General features: G+C 50.8%; 1 protein-coding gene across 11 annotated transcripts in view; it reads right to left on the bottom strand.

Moving 5' to 3' along the window:
- The window catches only part of PPFIA4 (PTPRF interacting protein alpha 4), a gene marked incomplete at both ends in the record, with an annotated part of 36,822 nt that extends 28,875 nt beyond the window's left edge, over nucleotides 1-7,947 (bottom strand). For 10 of the 11 annotated variants that reach the window (XM_079929598.1, XM_079929594.1, XM_079929597.1 and 7 more), the window contains 7 exons: nucleotides 163-309; nucleotides 609-800; nucleotides 1,376-1,465; nucleotides 1,697-1,771; nucleotides 4,996-5,160; nucleotides 5,554-5,655; nucleotides 7,699-7,932. In XM_079929598.1, the coding sequence (XP_079785724.1) occupies nucleotides 163-309; nucleotides 609-800; nucleotides 1,376-1,465; nucleotides 1,697-1,771; nucleotides 4,996-5,160; nucleotides 5,554-5,655; nucleotides 7,699-7,932 (1,005 nt within the window). Of the gene's footprint in view, nucleotides 1-162; nucleotides 310-608; nucleotides 801-1,375; nucleotides 1,466-1,696; nucleotides 1,772-4,995; nucleotides 5,161-5,553; nucleotides 5,656-7,698 lie in introns of all 11 variants that reach the window. The other variant, XM_079929591.1, reaches the window with a different exon arrangement.
- Between the last annotated feature and the right edge of the window lie 8,039 nt (nucleotides 7,948-15,986).

The raw sequence follows: 15,986 nt of genomic DNA, 5'->3' as shown, positions 1-15,986 counted from the left end.
GAGCAATCTTGATTCTTGGCTACCCAGAGATACCTGACTTTCCCTTTCCCAAGGCGGCCAGCACCTCAGGGTCTCCTGGGCCACCAAGGGGAGGTTCCAGCATGATCATTAGGACCTCCAGGGTCAAGTACAGTGTCCCCCAACCCCATCTGCAGGAGTTACCTGGTGGTGCAGGGACTCCTTATTGGCCAGCTCATTCTCCAGTTTGTCGTTGAGGTCATGAATCGATGTGGCCTCACGCTGAGCAGCCAGGTAGCGCTTCTCCAGTGTGGTTATTCGCTTCTCCACGTCCTCCTTCTGGGCTAGAGCCTGAGCGGTACAGGAGAGGATGAGATGAAGGTCATCAGCTTTTTCCTGCCCTAATCGTGTCCGCACCTCCCCACCAAATCTGGCTGGCTATATCTCATCCACATTACCCTATCAGTTTCTGACCTTGACCCATCCCTCCTACCACTCGTCCCCACATTGGACCCTACCAAGTGTTCAGTCTTACACACCTCAGCCCTTGCCTGGCTCTCCCTCTACACCCAGGACATCCAGCAGCTACCTTCCTGAGTGCCAAATACCTGCACCCAGAAAGATAGGGTCGGGCCCAGGCCCTTGCTCACTTCCCGGAGGTCCCGCTGATGTTTGCTGCTCAGCTCCTCCGACTTGATAAGGTCCCGGCGGGCCGTGCCCAGGTCCTCCTCAAGTTCGGCCACGGTTGCTGTCAGGGTGACCAGTCGCTCCCGGGCCTGGCTCAACTCAAAGTTCTGCTTCTCCAGGAGCTCCTGCAGCTCTTCTACCTGGCCCGCGTCATGCTCCAGAGACAGTGAACTATCAGTCAGTCATCAGAGCCTTGAGCATCCCATTCCCCTGCCCTGCCCTGGGGAGGTGGGAAGAGGGACAGCACAACCAGAGCAGATCACAGCTCTGCCCCCAATTTTAGAGCACACCTCCAGGTACACCCTTCTTCCTCTGGCCTCCAGAAGCTCATTCCAGACAATGACCAAACACTCTCACTCTCCTGTGTATCTCTTGAAAAATAATCATGCCTAGTTTTACCTGCTATTTCAGCCTCTTGTAACCTAGGAAGGGGCATGACTAGGGGAACAGAGGCTCAGAAAGAGAAGTGATCTCTTAGGTACATGGCACCTAACAATGCAAGTGAACAAACACATTATATGCTTAGCAGTGTGTGTACTGGGCACTAAAACAAAAATCTGTAGAGTTCTTTGCAGATGGGGTAGGGGGAAGAAGGAAAGAGAGATGGTACCTTTGGAGAAAGCTCCAAATTTAATTCAAGCAGTTGCTCTACTGCACTAAGGCAGGGCAGGGGCCCCACCTCCTGTCTGGGGTAAAACATGTCCCCTCTATGCAGCTCCCCATGACCCACCTTCCACAGGCATTTCGGTCCCTGTTCCACAGTCCCCTCCTCTTCTGCCACTCCATCCTGAACCCCTGCCTCCTGCTGTAGGGCAGACACCTGTAGGGCACAGTCCCCAGGGCAATGAGTCAAAGAGAAGAGAACCTCCTATATATTCCAGACCCTTCCAAGTCTCCCACCTCCTAGAGAGAGATGTCTCCTGTTGGCTAACAGTCTCCAGTTGAGACAGACGGGAGAAATCTGATGAGGAACAGAGTGGGGAAAAGGGGTAAACCAGCCTTGGCTTCCAGGAGCTGTAGTCTACAGATGGAGGGAGGGCAAGCAGCTTACCTGCTGGTGGGCACCTGCCAACTGCTCTTCCAAGGTGGTCACTCTCTCCAGGGCCACCCGGAGCCGCTCTCGCACCTGTCCAAGATAAAAGGGGAGATGAAGAAAGAAACAGGGACCCCACTGGACTCAAGTTGGAGAAGCCTGGGCTTGGTCTACCACCACTGAGCATAAGGCAAAGAGAAGGACCTGCCAAGGGGCAAATTTCTGAGAGGGAACCTAATAGGATGACATGGAAATTGGATTAATGGTAGGAGGGAGCCAGTTATGAAGCTAGAAGGCAGTTTTCCCTAAACACAGGATTCAGAAATCTCAGAGAAGGGATGCACGGAGGCTCTGGGGAAGGCTGGCTGGATTGGGGGTGTGCGGCGGGCCGCTTCCGACCAGCAGAATAACGAGCCGCCACACGCAAGATTCTTCTCGTATCACACTTTATTGGAGCACAGCTTGGTTGAAGAAAGATGGAAGGAAGACGCCGCACTCCTATAGCAGTCTGCTTATATAGGGATTAAGAACATGTGTCGCTCTGTGATTGGCTTTCGCCGATGGTGCGATTTGTGAGTCAGCATCGGATAGGTCGCTACTTTAAAACCTCATTAGTATACTTAGCGCAAGCGCAGTGGCCACAGGAAGGATGACTCAGCTTATTTCAGCTTCCTGCCGCGTAGCAGTTAGCTGACCGCGCCCTACATCTCCCCCTTTTTTATTTATTAGAACACCAAGCAGAACATAGCCCGTACGAGGGCAGTTTTCTGTTGGCATGTCTGAGGCACCCTCCTGCGTGCAATGCCAACAAGGGCCGCAGGGTGCAAGGGCTGCCTCAGAATAATGGCTGATTCCCTATAGAGGTGCGATGGCGACAAGGCCTCTCTGTGCAAGGGCAATCAGGACAATGAATGACTCCCTATAGAGGTGCAATGGCAACAAGGCCTCTCTGTGCAAGGGCAATCAGGACAATGAATGAATGACTCCCTATAGAGGTGCAATGGCAACAAGGCCTCTCTGTGCAAGGGCAATCAGGACAATGAATGACTCCCTATAGAGGTGCAATGGCAACAAGGCCTCTCTGTGCAAGGGCAATCATTTCGAATTATTCAGGGCAGAGAGCCAGGCTGCGGGAGAATCTCCTTCCTTAATAGCCAGAAGTGCCTGAGTGAGCAGGACCCTATCTCGATGTGCCCTGATGCGCACACGACAGACCAACCAGAGACACAGCATAATCCCAAATACACAGCAGACTCCAAAGATTCCTACCCCCACCCACTCCCCAAAGAAGGAAAAGGCAGAAGAGAGCCAAGAGGCAAAATCTCCAAAGGCAACGGGCTCCAGCCCGGCAGCACTCAGTTGCACAATTTGAATAATCCTTTGTGGAATTCCAACTAATACAAAGACTTCGATTAAGAATCATCAGGAACATCCAGCTCAGCATCTTCTCTGAAGTTTTCTTCAACAATTCTCGTCAGTCTTGATGGCACCCAGATCGGATCTTGATCCTGTGGGGAGACACAAAGAGATCCCCTGGATCGAGTAATAACACGATCCGGGCCCTACCATTGATTGGCATCATTTAAATGTGTAAATAAGGCAAGTGAAAGTCTCTGTCTAGGGGTACAGTTCTCTGCGATTCCCCCTTTTTGTTTTATTAAGAGTTCTTTAAGCTGATCTGCCTCATTGACAAACCCTGTCGTTCACAATAGGCTTTCATTAGTTTCCTTGTGGATTATAGGGCAAGCCTGTAATATGAATCACCTGCATTTTTTGACAAAAAAGAGCAAAGCTTTTGGAATGCCTCTGGGGTTAACCCCAGTCTTTTGGGTAACAACTCTTCACAATATTCCTAGCCAAAGCTCTGGTAATGTTAAATTTTTTTTTTTTTCTTAAGACTGTAGATGAAGCTTATGAAACTCTTGAGCCTGTATCGTAGAGTCTAGCGCTGTTAGAGCGCGTGTGGATCCAAACAGGTTGAGAATCATCACAGCGTTCTAATTGTGCATTTGTAATAGCTTGTTCTACCTTTTGAAGTGCCTGATGGGCTTCTGGGGTCAACTGGCGTGGGGAATTAAGATCAGGATTTCCCTCTAATACACTAAACAAAGGTTTTAGATCCAAGCGGGTTAAACTTAAATATGGCCGAATCCAATTCACATCTCCAAGCAACCTCCAAAAATCATTCAATGCTTCTAAGCAATTAGTCCCAATCTCAATTTCTTGAGGTACTATCTTATTCCCATGTACAGCAGCTCCTTAAAAATTTACAACATCTCCCTTCTGTATTCCCTCGGGAGCAAGAAACAATCCCCCATTCCCTAAATATTTAATCAAAACGCCTAAGGCCTGTTCAAGCAACTCCATACAAGGGGCTTTATCTCGACTATTCAAAGGAATAGAAAAGAAACAATCTTTACGCCATTTCCCTAATTTTTTCTTAATTATTCCAGGGTGACTGGGAGGGTTCTAAATGCCCTAATTGTAACTGCTCATCCACTAGTTTGGATGCCGCCTCCAGCTTTTCCTTTGACAAAGGCCACTGAGGTACCCACACAGGTGTTGTGGTCCTCCATGTAATCATAAACTCAGTGACCCTTGAGAAAAACCCAAGCCTCGGCGGTTTAAATTTCCGCGGGCTTCTATAGGGGCGGTCATGCCTTATAACTTACGTCTTATCCCTCTATTAGATATCAGGTTGAAACAAATATAATCCCTTAAACTCATCTAGGATTGGATATAATCCTGGCACCGTTTCTTGCTTTTCCTTTTGTTTTCTTTTTTCTCTTTTCATAATTTCAGGCCTATCTACCGTAGTCCCTGTTTGTTCATTCTCTGATGCGCTATCTTGAAAACATACCTGACTGGACTACTCACCGACGGTTACCACTCCGTGTGTCGAGTTCTGAATCGGTCCTCCATGCAGGGCGCGAAGTTCCCGGGTTTCGGCACCACTTGCGGCGGGCCGCTTCCGACCAGCAGAATAACGAGCCGCCACACGCAAGATTCTTCTCGTATCACACTTTATTGGAGCACAGCTTGGTTGAAGAAAGATGGAAGGAAGACGCCGCACTCCTATAGCAGTCTGCTTATATAGGGATTAAGAACATGTGTCGCTCTGTGATTGGCTTTCGCCGATGGTGCGATTTGTGAGTCAGCATCGGATAGGTCGCTACTTTAAAACCTCATTAGTATACTTAGCGCAAGCGCAGTGGCCACAGGAAGGATGACTCAGCTTATTTCAGCTTCCTGCCGCGTAGCAGTTAGCTGACCGCGCCCTACAGGGGTGGAGGCAGGCTGTGGGCCAGCCTAGGTACCTTCTCATCCAGGGCCTTGTGGTGCACAAACAGTGACTTGAGAGCCTTCAGCACCTCCACCTCACTGGAAACCCCTGAAGGTGACTGAGCCTGACGCTTCACCACAGTCATCCTCAGTGACCGCTCATGACGGGACACTAGGCACTCCAGATGTTCCAGAAGCAACTGGCAGAGAGAAGGGGAGGGCAAGAGGAAGGGCTGTGAGCCTATGCCCCAGGGGCTATAAGCAGGGTCCACACGAACACCCAGCAGACACGAGTACTGCCGTGTGTACCATTGTCAGAATGGTGAAATACTTCTATGTGGGTAAACAGCTGCTGCCCCAACTGAATACCTGCCCTAGCCTCTCTCCCAAGACCCCGACCTTTCCCTTGACCCCGAACTAGAGGTGAAAAGCCTAGCACTGATGGTTGAACAAACTGACTATCACCCCAGGGTGATATAAGGCAGGAGGAGGTTAGGATAGGGCTGGGGATGTGCTGGCCCTGGCCATGCCTGCTCCCTTGGTCATACCCCCCACCCCCAAAGCACAAACACACGCCAGGTCACCCCACTTACCCTCGTGTTATTCCGCTCTGCTTTCAGCTCTGATATCTCTTCCTCCCTCTCTAGAAGCTGCTCCCGACACATACTCAGCTCCCGGGTTAAGGTGGCAAATTCCTGAAAACCCCCAAGGCCCCTCAGTGCTTGGGGATCCACCACCTAAGCAGTATCCTGCACGCCCGAGTCAGTGGTGGGATCCTCTCACTTGTCCCTTACTTCCACCAACTGTCCCCAGAAATATCCCTATCCATCCATACTACTAGCATGTGCTTCTCCAGAGGGGAAGCATTCCAAGGGTGTGGTAGGGTGCAATGGAATACAGTTGCATAGAAGAGTGAGAAAGCCACCAGGTCTGCTCTGCGCCCCTTCCCCCTCCAGCCACCAATATAACCTGATTATGTCCTCCCTCCCATTTTGTACTTCTGTTTCTCCAACAATCCAGTGACATTTCCCTTTAGAAGTGGATGGAGGGGAGTTTCACTTCTGGTTTGGCATTAGTAACGTCCCTCCCCAACTCTAACCCCTCTGACACACTGCTGCCAGGGTAATCTCCCAAAGCACAGTGTTGTTTACACCGTTAAATACAAACTTATTATCCTGGTTTCCAGCTTCTCTCGCACAGTTCCTTTCCATACACCCTAAGACCTGGTCAACCTGGGTAACCGCTGTTTACAGTCACTAGTAAACTTCTTAATTCCACACCTTTGCTCAGTGGGCTCCCCCGACCCCTGAAAGCCCAATCTTCTGTCAACACCTGATCTTTCAAAGTCCATCTCAAAGGACACACCTCCTTGGGACCTTTCCAGACTTCCCAGTGGAAGGCTTTCTCCCTCCTCTGAAAACTGTTACGAACACAGGCACTCTGAGCACCTACCATGTACCAGCTCCTGTGCTGGTCACTGGAAACACAGTAACAGAAAAGACATAATCCCTGCCCTCATGAAGCTCCCAGTGAGGGGTTGAGATCAAATCTCAGGTCTGCCCGTTGGTGACCTTGGACAAGATACCTAACCCCTTTGAACCTCTAATCCGAAAGACAATCCTCCCTCAAGTGTTGCTCTGAGGATCAATTATCTGGAAGCTATTTTAGGTGTTGACACTGTTTTAACAATCCTTTGGGGGCCCCTCTTCTCTTCCTCCACATTTTCTTCCTATCATTTGGGCTCTTGTCTATCTCCTTTCTAGTGTTCGAGCTCCCTGGGGGCAGGGACTGGCTCCTTCATCCTGGGGGGGCTTGTTCAGGGCTCCAAACACAGTGGGATAGGATGGGCCCATCTCCCACCCCAACTCCTCACCAGGGCTCCATATTCCTATCTACAGAGCATCACAAGACTCTGCCCCCCGAACGCTTCTGGACCCTGGGTAGGAAACTCAGCCACTCTGGTTCTTCTCCCCACACGTGGGGAGAGGGCCTGGAGCTGAGTCCTGAGCTGTGTGGCCCCTCAGGGCTGCCTCCCTAACCCTTGCAGCACCCCCACAGGCAGGGTGGCCATGAGCAGTTAACCAATCTCCTCAAGTTTCAGCTTCATCATTTGTAAAATAGAGATGATGGTGATAATAGCACTAACTTCAGCACTGTGGAATTTAGTGAAGGAAATTCCAGTCAAAGTGCTTAGCACACAGAAAACACAATAAATGGTGACCATTATTGCTAGTAGTCATGTTGATTGAGGAGAATAAGAGGGGTATCACAGCTCTGCCTATAATATTCCATGTGATGCCTCTTGTTTTTTTCATCTGTGCAATGAGAGGTGGACTAGATAACCTCTAAGGCTTCTCCCATCTCCATTCTCTGTGGTTCGCCACCCACCACTTCCAAGAATAGGACCCTGGTGAGGAGCCTCCATGGTGGAGGTGTCTTTCCAGTATAGCCTGCCACCTTCTGGCTGCATGGGTTCACTGCAGTTGGCAACTAAGGCTGGGTTTTCTTCCTGCATCAAAGTCCATCCTTTTCTCCAGGTGGAGCCAATTTCAGCCTGAGGAGCTTGGGAGTAACAGGGAAAAGTATTATGAAGCAAGGCGAAGGAGAGTAAATGCTCTGTGAATTCCATTTGTTGAGATGCTAATAGACGAAGAGAGCTGAGGGCCCAGAAGCTGAGGGCTCTGAAAGGCTGGGTGAGGGGAAGGGGATGAGGGAGATGCAAGACTATCGGGCCTTACCTGGGGAAGGGCAGAGTTAAGGTGGCACTGGAGCTGGTCTCGCTCATGCAGGGCATCCTGGAGCCGACTCTGTGTCGCCGCCAAAGTCTCCTGATTCTCCCGAAGGGACTCTAGCAACTTCTCCCGCTCATCCAGCATGTTCACCATCAGCTGCTCAAAGTTGGCGTCAGCATCCGTTCCATGGGGAGACCCCAGGGGGTCCCCCTCGTTGATTGTGGGCATCACTTCACACATGGTGGGGGTGGGCAGGGCCTTCTCAGTGTCAGGGCACAGGGGAGGGTTTCACAGGGTTGGCACCTCCAGGGCGACCCGTGTAGGGGTCTCAGAGCAGGCAGTACCAGGTGAGTGAACAGATGGGCAGGGGCTTCTCCCATGGCATCAGTTGCTCTCGGTCTGAAAGGGGACTGGTGCCCAGAGTGCCCCTGTGAAATGGAGTGAGAGGGCCTGGTTTAACCTCTCAGCGCTGGGGCTGGGTGCCCTATGTCCCCAGGCAAGCAGGCAGCAGCTGAGTGTGGCCATGACAGGCAGGGAGAGCAGGGCTGGAAGAGGGCCCTTTCCTTAGACTGAGCACTGGAGCCTGGCAGAGTCCCAGCTGGGTCCAGCAACAACCATCGTTTCCGGAGGGCAGTGATCTGTTGGAGAAGAGACTGCTGTGAGAAACAGCTGAGCAGAGAAGGGCATCCAGGAGGTGGGTGAGGGGAGAGGAGGCAGGAACGTGGACCAGAACGTGGGGAAAGAGGGTGAAGAGTTGGCGCATGCCCCTTCTCCGGGCTTACTCACTCAGATGGTGCCTTCCTTAGTTCTCCCAAGAAATGCACATGCCCACTGCTGTAGCCTCTGTCACCAGCTTCCCCCACCCACAGCTGTCAGAAGTGCAGCCGCAGTGGAGTGGTTCCCCCTCCCACGTGGCTTGCTGGCCAAATATAGAAATAATTCAGTAAGCGGCAAGGGAGCAGCCGGAAGGCTGCCCAGAGTCCTCCCGAGACCTGGGGCTGTGAGAGTGGGAGGAGAGGAAATAGGGTCCCTGCCCCACCCCATAGGTTTCTCCCCCACATTCAGGCCAAGGCAAGCACAGAACGGGTTAAAGGGCTCTTAGTGGGTGTGAGTCCCATACAGGATGGACTACTGGGCTCATAGGAAACAGGGACAGAGTACCTCCTACCCTGACCACTGGCACAACATGGCTCCTTGAAAAGGCACAGGCTGGACACTGGGGCAGGCAGACAGCCCTGACCTGCTCCATGCCCATCATTCAGGGAGGAGGCTCTGGCTCAAGTCATCCCCTACTCCTGAAACCTGGCAGACAGCAGGCTTCCATTCTAAACTCATGGCCTACCACCTCTGGGTTGGAGCAGAGACAGAATGGTGTAAAGGATTCATGTTGGTAGGTGGGGGAGATGTTACTCTCCTAGGGCAGGGCTTCCATGTGGGGCCCCTGCTCGTGTCTGGGAATCTTCTCCCTCCATGTAACTTCCCAATACTGGCACTGTCAGAAAGTCACCAGCTAGGGTGGTTAGCATGTTGACAGCCTGGCAGTAACGCCTTGAGCCTGGCACAGGGAAGCCCAGTGGTCAGAGCAAAGGAAGGTGAACCGAGGAAGGCAGCATGCAGCTAGGGATTTCTGCCTGCCATCAGCTTCCAACCTCCCTGCTCACTGCTGGAAGGCCACCACCTTAATCAGTTTTCAGAGGGAGCTGTCTTCAGAGCTCCTGTTTTATGAGAGATGGGATGTGAGACACCCAGCACAGTAATGGGCACTCAGAGAAGCCCCGTAAATGCTGCTTTCCTTCCTTCCCTACCCCATCCCCATTTGGGAGACACAGAGTCAGCTTCCTGTTCACCCCTCAGGTAGCAGACTGGGGAATAGGCAGACTGGGAGGGTCAGGGAGAGGACAGGCGGCATTTGGACCCAGTATGAGGTGAAAAGTCAGACACAGGGAACCTCTGGCCTGTGGCAGGATTGAACCTAGCAGGGGAACCAAAAACGGGCCGTGTCTCTTCTACCTGAACCCCCCTGTCATCCCCTTATCCCCTCCCCCAGAAACGGGGGATAGCCAAGGTGAGGCTGGGGAGGAACTTGGGCATGGATAAGAGAAAAGTTAGAGTGCCAGCTTGAGAACTCCCAAGCTCATACCCACAGCCATTCCCAGAGGGCCCAGTAGTTCAGGCAGCATGTGGGCGTGCCCACACAGGCACACAGGGAGACACAGGAACTTGGAGACTTAGGACATACACATGTTCCCAGACACAAAAACTGGATACACACTCTGATCCAGGGATCCATTCCCCAAGCCGGACAGCCACCATAAAGGGCAGGGTTCCAAGAGGTGAAAAGTAGCACCTTGGTCTGCACCCTACCTTACACCAATATCGCTGCCCCACAGAGCAGCTGGGAGCAGGTAGGAGGGGCTGCTACCCCAGTCTTGCCAGAGGTGCCATCTCACTAATGCTAATAACAGCAAGTCCTCTGATTCTCCAACCCACTTCACCCTAAAGCTTCAATCTGTGAGGTTTAAAGGCCACACTGGCCCCCCATACCTCTCCAAGCTCATCAACAGCCAGGCCCTCATCCCTTCCCACTCCCCTACCCCCATCCCAAGAAGAAATGAGAAGCAGAAAAGAAGGCCAGTCTGGGGAAGGGGCCCCCTATGGCAGAGGCTGTCTTTTGGAGAAGAGTATAGTGTGCTCAGGAGCTCAGGGACTCAGTCCAACAGATCTCCAGGCAGCCTGCAGTGTAATATAGAGGAAGGAGCCCAGAGCGGGGACTCTGGAGACCTGAGCTGCAGTTCTGCCAGACCAGCTGAGTGATCTTGGGCTTGTCATGACCTACTAAGGCCTCTACTGTAAGAACCCACAGCCCTTATTTAGTCCACCTCAGAGGGATGAGATCATGGATAAAGAGTTTGGAGAAGCACCCCACAATTGTAGGGGAGTATGAATTACCTTAGTAGTGGGCAAAGGCGGGCCTGTGGGTGGGTTTTGCCTCTCACTGTTGTGGCCTCTCCCGTTGCAGAGCACAGGCTCTGGACGCTCAGGCTCAGCGGCCATGGCTCACGGGCCCAGCTGCTCCGCAGCATGTGGGATCTTCCCGGACCGGGGCAAGAACCCATGTCCCCTGCATCGGCAGGCGGACTCTCAACCACTGCGCCACCAGGGAAGCCCTGTGGGTGGGTTTTTAATGACTCCTTATGGGAAAGGGGTTGGGAAGTTCTCAGGAAGGAAACATAGGACCTCAGGCTGCCCACAGTGATGTGCTGGCCATTTGGACTGACTTGGCCTCCTCAAATCCTCCTAGTCATTCTGGTAACTGAGAAGCTGGCTTCAGTGCCATCAGCCCTTTCCCAGCCTCCTTCCAAACCGAGAGCCAGGTAGCGACTCCACTTACCCTAGTGAACTGGCATCATGTAGAGCAGGTTGAAGATGAGCCCAGAGATGTATGCCAGACAGATGCCCCTGAGATGACTGTCCAGGACTTCCTCTCCCTGTCCCCACAAACTGCACAAGCATGGTGAGCAGAAGGGAGCTTGAAGACAGCCACATCAGGACGCCTGGCTTTTCCTGGTTCCATGGCCATCTTTAAATAGGGCAATTATCATCTCAGCCTAACACAAGCCTCCTCAACTCCTGCATAATTTCTAAGTAACACTCACAAGTCCTGATTCAGAGACGAAAGCTACCAGCCCCCAAAGCAAACATATGTGAGGGGTTTTGCCAAGTGAGGAGTGTGGGCAGGCTGTGACACAACAGAGAAGGGCTCCAGACTGAGCTGATGTGTGTGTGAGGAGGGAGGGGTCAGATGAAAGCCAGGCCTCTGGGCTTTTAAACACAGAAGAGGCAGACTCTGAGGCCTCTTTGGCTCCCCCCAAATCACCCCCATCTTTTCCTAACAAACAGGAGGGATGGGCACTTGGGTCTGATGCTCTAGCTGGCCACATGCACACACAGACAGGCTGGCTCCCCACTGCCCTGCCAGATGGCAGGCCCCACCATGGTGAGACAGCTCAGCAAAGGCAAAGCTACCAGCTCCCAAAGAAGCCAAAGGGCCAGGGCAAAGCTTCCAGGAGCTGTGCTCAAGTCTAAGTGGGCCATGAGCCACACAAAGAGGGCGCTTCAAGGTAAAGAGGTAAGAGAGGAAGGTCAGATACCCACCCAAAAGGGTGAAGACCTGAGGAAATGGGGAGGGAAGTGGTCATCTAGGAAAATAATAACAATTATAATAGCAACTATGATTTATTCAATATTTACCATGTGCCAGACACTGTGTTGTCAGTGGACATATATTAACTTACTTTAATCCTCACAAGTCCTTGCAAGGAAGACACAATTCTTCTTCTCATTTCACAGATGTGAGAATTGGGACTTAAGTCATGTAATCAAGTCTATTACAGCTAGTAAGAGGAAGAGCTAGGATTCAAGTCCAGTCTGTCTGACTCCAAAGAGGGGTAGGGAATGGAGGAAGAGGGAGTGGACATGACTCCTTCTGGCATCGTGTTTCTTCCAAGAGGCCAAGGCACTTGGGCCCTGGCCCTTGTCGCCTTCATCCAGGGAGATGGCAGCCTAGGGATAGCTCACCTCGGGCCTCCTCCACTGATCCTCCTCTAGCTTGAGCGAAGGCCTCTGTGTAGCAGGCATCATGGTCATGAGGCAGTCACTTCCCCACTGGAAGTGACCTGTCTCCAAAGCCTCATCTACCACCTACCCAATTCTCTCCCTCTACCGCCTAGCTGGCTCCATACTGAGTTGTAAGGAGACTGCCTGAGTTCCCCATACCATACCACATTCCCACAGGAGCTACAGAAACACATTCTTCTGAGCCCTCAGCCCCACTCACCCTGTGGCGTTTTCAGATACCATCCTCCCAGTAGCATGAAATCTCACTCCCCACCTCTCTTTTCCTCTAATCGAGAAGCTTCTCCTCCTCCCTTGTTCCTCTCCCTATCCAGCTCAACATCCCAAGAAGATTTGCCCTCACTCATCCTCTTCTCCAAAGCCCAGTCAAGCCCTCTCTCCCCTGCTACTCCCTAGCTCTGCCCACTGTCATGCTCTCAGAGCCCACCTATTGCTCATGAGCTTCTAGCACCTCACCTGGCCTGCCTCAGTCTTCCTTTCCATGTTAGTCTAAGGAACTCCTGATCACCCTTCTAAGCTCATCTTAAATACCACTTTCTCCAAGGAGCCTTTTCTGATTCCCCCCCATACATAAGATTGGCTGTTCCACTGACCCAGCACAGCCTTTCCCTCTGTTTGTGCAACATAGACTCATCTGAAGACTCTAAGGTAAGAACCATAACCTAATTATCTTTGGATGCTCCAACACTTACCACGGTCCTGACATACAAGGAGCTGAATGGATACATGTGACAGAGTCATTCTGCGAAGTGCATCTCTGACCAACTTTAAAGAAGGGGAACTCTAAAATAGAAAAAACTGACTCAAGGCCTGGGAATAGGTTCATTTGTCTTCCCCTCTGAAAAATTAAAGCTTCTTTACAGCAAGATGGAGGCCACTCCTGCCTCGAAAGGAAGACTCTGGAGCAGGTTGATGGGCTGGCTCCTCCACTGACATGTGACTCTGGAAAGACACCTAATCTCTCTGAGCCTCCGTTCTTCATCTGTGAAATGGAGATGACAATAATATTCACCTCACATAGCTGATGTGAGGATTACTAGAGTTAACATATGCAAAGTGTTGACATCCATGTCCAGCAAACATTCAGTAAGTGTTAACTCTTAGCACCCCAGGCTCCTGAAGCACCTCAAGGCTGGGCCCACTCCAATTACAATAAGAAAACTAAAAATCTATATTAGCTACAGGAAGCCTTCCAAGAGAAAAACACTCTTGGAAAAGCTTTATTGACAGTTTCTCACTGCTGGCCACAAATCACTTCTAAATCATCCAGTTCCCTGGGCCCCTAAAAGGCCAGCAGTTAGACTTTCTCTGGGCATCAGGTTCCTAAATCTGGAAAATGAAGGTTGTAACACACAACACGATACAGTGATCTTACAGGGTGTCATGAGGGTCAAAGGAGTTAAGAGACATGAAACTGTTCTGAAAAGTATAAAATGCTACCCAAGCACAGGTTAGCACTGACTGCCAGCCCAGATACTCAACTTCCGAACATCGGTGCATTCTGTTGATTCAGGAAGAGGCCTCTCTATCTGACAGGTTCCTCTGGGCCCGTATCTGTGAAGCCCATCCCTCCAGCTGCTCCCCAGGAGTTAGTTATGAACCACCTCTTGCTAAGACATGGCCTATCATTTGAGTAAGCAAACAACTTTCTGTCCAAACCAGGATAGTGAATGGAAGCACTGTTAACAACCACACCAGGGCACAGATATAAACTGCAGCTGCCCCGGGCATGCCTAGCCGTATGGTTACTCTCATTCTCACCACCCCAGGAGGACTAATGTCAAAGGCTAGTGGGGAAAGGAGGACTGCAAGTCTCTGTGCACCTCCAAAATAGTTCCGCTTCAAAATTACAGCCATCACAACTACATCTTTAAATTAAGCCAGGGATTTGCAAACTGGGCTTTATGATAGAGTACCTTTGGGGCAGCCCGGGACGAAAAAAGGGGAAAGAGGTGAGACAGACACAAAGGGCTCTGAACTCTCTTTCCTTTCTTTAATCTCATCAACTCCAAGTCTGTCAATTTTACTGGACATGTGATTAAGGTTTCATTTGTATAAAAGGGTTCCAGGCCTAAAAGAGGTTAGAAGATCCCTGGTAAGTATTGTCTACAGAGACCTCTGCTAAAATAGATACATGTTCTCTCAGAGAGGCAGCACATCAATGCAACAGAGAAAAAAACCTGGGAAGGCTACACAGGTGACACTGGGGGCCCACATTCTAAATGTCTAGTAGAGATAATTTATTTACAAAAGCTAAGATAGGCAGGACCTGGCTTTCGCTGAACTTACATCATTAAGTACAGTAACCCTAACCATCTTCTGCTAATCAGAGCCATTGATTAACACTTATAGATGTCCTCAAATAATGTTTGCAAAAGAAGAAACAAAGTAATAAATGTCATTTATTTGGAGGATAAAAATCTTTCAAACTAGAGGTCTGTGTGGGACAAATCTGGGTCCTCTGGTGTTCACAAAAAACTGCTCAGAGGTTTCTGTGTTTGTAGGTCAGCCCATCAGATTAGAGAGCTGTCACATAGCAGAAAACAGAACTGCTCAGGGGTAATCAGGAACACCAGAAGGGAGTGCTGCCAGGTGCTGGGGTGTGAAAGGTCTAGAGTACACAGAACTACCCAGAGACATATAGGCACCACAAAAAGTGTGTATGTGTATGTGATCACAAAAGTATGGGGGCTATATGTGGTTATGACACAGAGAGAACGTGGGGGAAGGCATGTATATTCACACAACAGAGTGTGTAAGTGCATAGTCATGAGAATTTGTGGCATAAATGTGTAATCATGAAAGAGAAGCATGTGTGTGTGTGTGTGTGTGTGTGTGTGTGTGTGTGTGTGTGTGTGTAACAGTATGGTCATGAGAATGGGGTCCTGAGCGCATGTGCATGAGAGAGCATGAGTATGTATAACGGTGAGATTGTGTGTGGATGTGTGTGGTCATAAGTGTATGACAGGGCTCATGATGGTATACGACTGTGGTCGTGAGAATGCATGTGTGTGTGCAGTCATAAGAATGCATCTGGGAGTCATGAAATCATGTATGTTCATAAGAGCTCATGGGTGCCGTGAGAGCTTTGTGTGTGTGCATGATCATGAAAGCGTATCACTGGTCATGAAAGAGTGTAAGTGTATATGTGGTCTTGAATTTCTGTGGGAATGTATGAGAGGGAAAGGAGGGAAGGATGAGGATAATAATGAAGGAATGAAAATTCCACTTGTTCCATGTGCTCTGTCCCAAACAAGGGCCAAAATTTTGGGGTACTCCACAACTGGCCTAGTGTGAGCTGAGGTCAAGGAACTGGGCCGAGCCCACCCTTCTACTTACCACCATCCATCAGAGCTCTACTGCCCAATCTCCCGAGCCCAGGGCTCCGTGTGCATTAGAGATGGCAGTGGTCACCCCCTAAGTCTCCCAGAATGCTCACTCTTCATGGAACAGTCAACGTCAAGCTCCTGACCTGGCTGCACTTCCCAGGCCCTCCTCTCAGCAGCTATCCTCTAAGCCAGCGGTCCACAACCTTTTTGGCACCAGGGACTGGTTTCGTAGAAGACAATTTTTCCACGGACGGAGTTGGCGGGGGCATTGTTCAGGTGGTAATGTGAGAGATGGGGAGCGATGGGAAGCGGCAGATGAAGATTCGCTCG

Source organism: Stenella coeruleoalba (genome assembly GCF_951394435.1).
Source record: "Stenella coeruleoalba genome assembly, chromosome: 1".
Classification (NCBI taxonomy): domain Eukaryota; kingdom Metazoa; phylum Chordata; class Mammalia; order Artiodactyla; family Delphinidae; genus Stenella; species Stenella coeruleoalba.
Note: the sequence above shows the minus strand (reverse complement) of the source record. Positions and strands in the feature narration are given on the sequence as shown.